Source organism: Apis dorsata, unplaced genomic scaffold (genome assembly GCF_000469605.1).
Source record: "Apis dorsata unplaced genomic scaffold, Apis dorsata 1.3 scaffold_1130, whole genome shotgun sequence".
Lineage (NCBI taxonomy): Eukaryota > Metazoa > Arthropoda > Insecta > Hymenoptera > Apidae > Apis > Apis dorsata.
In genome coordinates this window covers 14,242-18,956 of record NW_006264228.1, presented here as the reverse complement: position 1 = coordinate 18,956, position 4,715 = coordinate 14,242, and the positions used below count along the sequence as shown (strand labels likewise).

At 24.1% G+C, this 4,715-nt stretch overlaps 2 protein-coding genes across 2 annotated transcripts in view; one reads left to right on the top strand and one right to left on the bottom strand.

Moving 5' to 3' along the window:
• The first annotated feature begins 83 nt into the window (after nt 1-83).
• On the top strand, nt 84-1,604 carry LOC102675887 (methyltransferase-like protein 22). Its single transcript, XM_006624807.2, has 4 exons — nt 84-239; nt 357-542; nt 637-804; nt 899-1,604. Exons 1-4 carry the CDS (start codon nt 146-148, stop codon nt 1,183-1,185), a joined length of 735 nt encoding a protein of 244 aa, XP_006624870.1. The 5' UTR covers nt 84-145; the 3' UTR covers nt 1,186-1,604.
• Nucleotides 1,605-2,202: 598 nt separating this feature from the next.
• Nucleotides 2,203-4,715, bottom strand: part of LOC102675527 (polycomb protein suz12-B) — a 5,886-nt gene continuing 3,373 nt past the window's right edge. The window contains exons 8-10 of the mRNA XM_031514724.1: nt 4,444-4,714; nt 4,121-4,374; nt 2,203-4,049 (exon numbers count right to left, since the gene is read on the bottom strand). Of these exons, the coding sequence (XP_031370584.1) occupies nt 3,509-4,049; nt 4,121-4,374; nt 4,444-4,714 (1,066 nt within the window). The 3' untranslated portion in view covers nt 2,203-3,508. The remainder of the gene's footprint in view (nt 4,050-4,120; nt 4,375-4,443; nt 4,715) is intronic.

The following is a 4,715-nucleotide window of genomic DNA, read 5'->3' as shown; positions in this document are numbered from 1 at the left end:
TTAGAAAATTATTTATATATATATATATATATATATATATACACATATATATATTTTTCTGTAGTAGTGTAAGATATATATATATGTGTGTAATTATATTTTTCTAGATGCAATATCCAGTTTTATTTTTAAATATCCATCCTACATGATTAAACCAAAATGTCTTAACAATATTATAAGTCATGATAATGATAATGATATAGTGTTAGATAGACAACAAGAAGGAAAATTATTAATAGGTATAAATTAATATATAAAAATTTTGTATGATAGCGAAAAAACCAAAAAGTTAATATAAATTTATGATAAAATATCATAAAAGATTAATTAAAATTATATTATATTAATATTTTTAGAACATCATATATCTACAAACTTACAATATGTTGGATTACAAGTATGGCGAGGTGCATTATTATTAGCTGATTATATTTTATCAAATCCTAGTTTATTCAAAGATAAAATAGTTTTAGAATTAGGTGCTGGAGTTGGTTTAACTAGTATAGTAACTAGTTTTTTAGCAGAAGAAGTAATTTGCACAGGTAATGAAATTTGTAGTGAAATAATGTAATACTATATATTATTTTTTATATTTAAAATAAATATTATATATTTATATAATATTTTAATTTCTAGATATTGATGTCAAAGGAATATTGAAATTAATATATAGAAATTTTATACGAAACAAAAATTATATTAAAGCTAAAATTTATATTAAAGAATTAGATTTTTTAAATTTAAAATCATTTACATCTTATAAGAAAAAATTAGATAAAGCAAATGTTATTTTAGCTGCAGATGGTGAGTTAACTTTATATCTTATTACAGTTATAACTTTATAAACTTATTTTTATAACAAAAATAATATATGTTTGATAATATCTTATGCTTACAGTAATTTATGATAAAACTATAACTGAAGGATTTGTTCAAACATTAAATGAACTTTTAAATTCAGATATATCGAAAGTTATTTATATTGCTTTAGAGAAAAGATATGTTTTTACTACAGCTGATATGAAAACTACTGCACCTATGTATGAAGAATTTTTAGGATTTATTGAAGCAAAACATTTTAATTGGCATATTGAATATATTAAAATAGATTTTCCACAATATTTTAAATATAATAGAATAAAACAGATGGTTCTCATGAAAATAGAAAACAAGTTAAATAAATAATGTAATTTAATATATAACATATATAACATATTTACGGACATAAGAAAAATATTAAACAGTATTAAGTAACTAATCATATAATTGTAAAAATCTTGGATAAATTTAGAATGTTATTATAAATTTTCACTACTAATAATTTTATAAATGAAAATAAAGTTTTTATATTCTTATTAATTTTTTCATTAATTATAGTAAAAGTATATGTAGCATAATTTATTATTTCATAAAAAGATATATTTTTCCGAAATTACATGATTGTTTGTGCGTATGTGTGTATTTGTGTATATAGAAACATGTACTACAATTTTATTCAAAAAAGCTACCCCTTAGAAGGAAAATAATTTTTAATATAATGTTATAATAATATAATTACCATTATATAATTATTCTAAAAAATAAAAGAATATATTAGGTTGTCTTGAAATAAATTGCAATTTTTTATTAGTATTTCTAATATTTAAAATTTTACATATTATAATTTTATGAACTGTAAACTAATTTTATATTTGTTATATAATATTTTAAATTTTTCAAGAAATTTATTCTCAAATATATTCACAATCAATATAAATATTGCACTACATAATTTAGTAATGATACTTTGATTTTCTCTATTTAATTTTTATTAATTTCATCAATATAAATAATGATATAATAATAAGAAAAAACATTCATAAAAACTTTTTATAATTTAAAATATTAAAACAAGAGAATTTTAAAATATGAAACATATTCTGCAAAAATAAAATAAATTCTGCTGAACATATAATTTTTATATAATTTTTTGTTCAATATTTTGTAAAAATTTTTTTATAATGCTTGTATAAAGGTTTTTTTTAAGATATAGGATAATTTGTATCTCATCAAAAAAGCTATATAAATTGATGAATTAATGAATTTATTTCGATTAAATAAATTAATTTTAAGTAAAGCTATATACATCATGTTATCAAAAATCGCAATTAATTTTCGAACAACCTAATAATTTGAATAATTTCAAGTAAAAGCACTGAACACTTTAAATTATAATATTTCTATGTTTATTGTATTTTTTATTTACAACCTAGCATAAGTATTAATGGACAGTGATCTAAGTCGTTCGAAGAGAACATTACTAGAAATTAATACTTAAAAATTGAATAAGATTTCATTTTATATATAGAAATATCTCGGGAATGTAATTGTTTCTTCGAACGATTATCGGCAGTAAAATTGTGTATATTATATATACACAGAGAATAAACTTACTGTAACTTACTAAATTTCATCTATAAGTTTATCTGAAAGAATGACAATCGACAAAGAAATCTTTACTAAAAATAAAAAAACATACAAACATTTAACGCATTATAAATGAGCACAAATCCTTAATGTAAAGGTCATATATTGGCGAAAGTCACTCTCACATTCAGATTTTCTCGCTTTACAAAGGCACTTTTTTTATAACAGTTCATTCCTTACTTTGGGGTAAAACCTATAATTTACAGCCTCAGTTTATTAAATTGAGTTTATAAGAAATATCTGAAGTAATTTTATCAAGGTCCCATATTTTAAGAGATTATGTGCTAATTTTCCAAGTTTTGTATTAACTTCAGATATTAAATTTATTCATTAATCTATAAGATTATAATTTAAATTAATATTACATAGGAGGTACAACTGTTTTATCATGTAAAAGAATAATCTATTATCTCATGAATATACAATATTTATCCAATGACCTTGATTTCCTTCAAAATGTAGTTATATGTAAATTTAACATATATTATTGAATAAATTAAATGTATATACATATATGTAGAAATAAATGTAGAAATAAGCAGTTGAACAAGACGTGGCCTGCACGAATGCGGGTAAAAGACGAGAGACGAAAGCGACTCATCTCAGTCGAACGCGCGATATTTTGACCATATCGATTGGTCAAATGCTGTTACCCGTTCGTGTATAAAAAGAGGTTTTTTTTCCAATAAAGTCAGTCTTATCCGACACCTACTAGAGTAATAGCAAGTACAAGCGGCAGACGTCTTCTACGTATTCTTGTTCTTCATGTTACCTAGTACGCTCAGGATTCGGTGACTAGGAATTATATTTCTTATATGTTCAAATAATACCTAAAGGCAGATATTTTCCCTTGAGGAAACAAATTTGCAAACAAATTTTTTTACTATTCATAACTCCGCAAATGAAGGAAAATATTTCCTTCTTAAGATTACAAATGATGCATCTTTCAATTATCATTTCATCTTCAATTTTTCTAAAAACCTCGTCACCGGAATCGAAGCGAACACTTTATATTGTGGTATCTAGAAAAAGTCAATTTTTATCACTCTATACCATTAGAATTTAATCCTTCAGTGTTTAAATTTTCTTTAATATTTGTATTATTTTGTTTAGTATCTAAAGATGCATGACAGCCTGAATTAAGCCATTTTTCAACTTGAGCTTCATGCGACTTTTGTAGAACTTTTCGAATATCACTATCTTCGCCTCCTTCTTTCATGATTTCTTGTAATTTTTGTATTGTTTGATATAAAACCACAGGACTAATTAGACCAAAATCAAACAAACTACACATATGTAAAACAAAATTACGATACAAATTTTTCATGAGCAATTCCTTTCCTTTAGTTTCTAGAAACATTTGGCAAGCCAATGGTATTTGGCAGTCTCCTACATATCCATATTTCATGACATGTAAATTCCACATTTTCATAAGTTCTTTTTCTCCTTCATTCACATCTGTAAAATCATCAATCATCATCCTTGTTTTTGTTTGTAACCATTTTGGATCATTTTCTCCTTCAGAATCAATATCCATTTCTTTTGGATATATAGGTAAACACGTAACAGTATGATGATACAATCTATGAAAATTTTCATAAATCATATAATCTATTATATAATAAACAATATTTATTTTAAATAAATTTTGTACCTATTATGCCCTGTAATATAAGGTCTCTGGCTTTCATATTCATTTTCATCGAGTTCTAAAAATTCAGAAAGACTTGGCTTAGTTCTTTTTGGACGACATACTAAAATATTTGTTACACTTGTTCGTCTTGTCGGTCCTGTTCTTGAAAATGCTACATTCGATGGTTGCGAAATTAATTCATGAGGACTACCAGCATAAGAGCCATCATAACATTCATTTATTGCTACATCTATGCGAGCACCTTGTGGAATTGGCTATTAAAATAGCCATAATTACATTATAATGTCGTTATGTTATGTAGAATTATATATATTTATACTTACCACATACGTAAATGTAAATCGCGAATGGCATAATTTTAAGTGTTTTAAAAGTGAATAAAGTTTTCCACAATCTAATGAGCACCATGGACAATGTAAATCTTCACAAGCTTCTGTTTGTTGCCGACTATTATTATTATACAGGAACTGATAAACTATTTGCTGTGTACCCATAACAGTATCTGTTTTTTCACTAGATGTCGTCATTCTTGAAGAATTAAGGGGACTAGGTGTTGGCAGTGTAGAGTTATTGTTGTTGTTGTTGATATTATTAC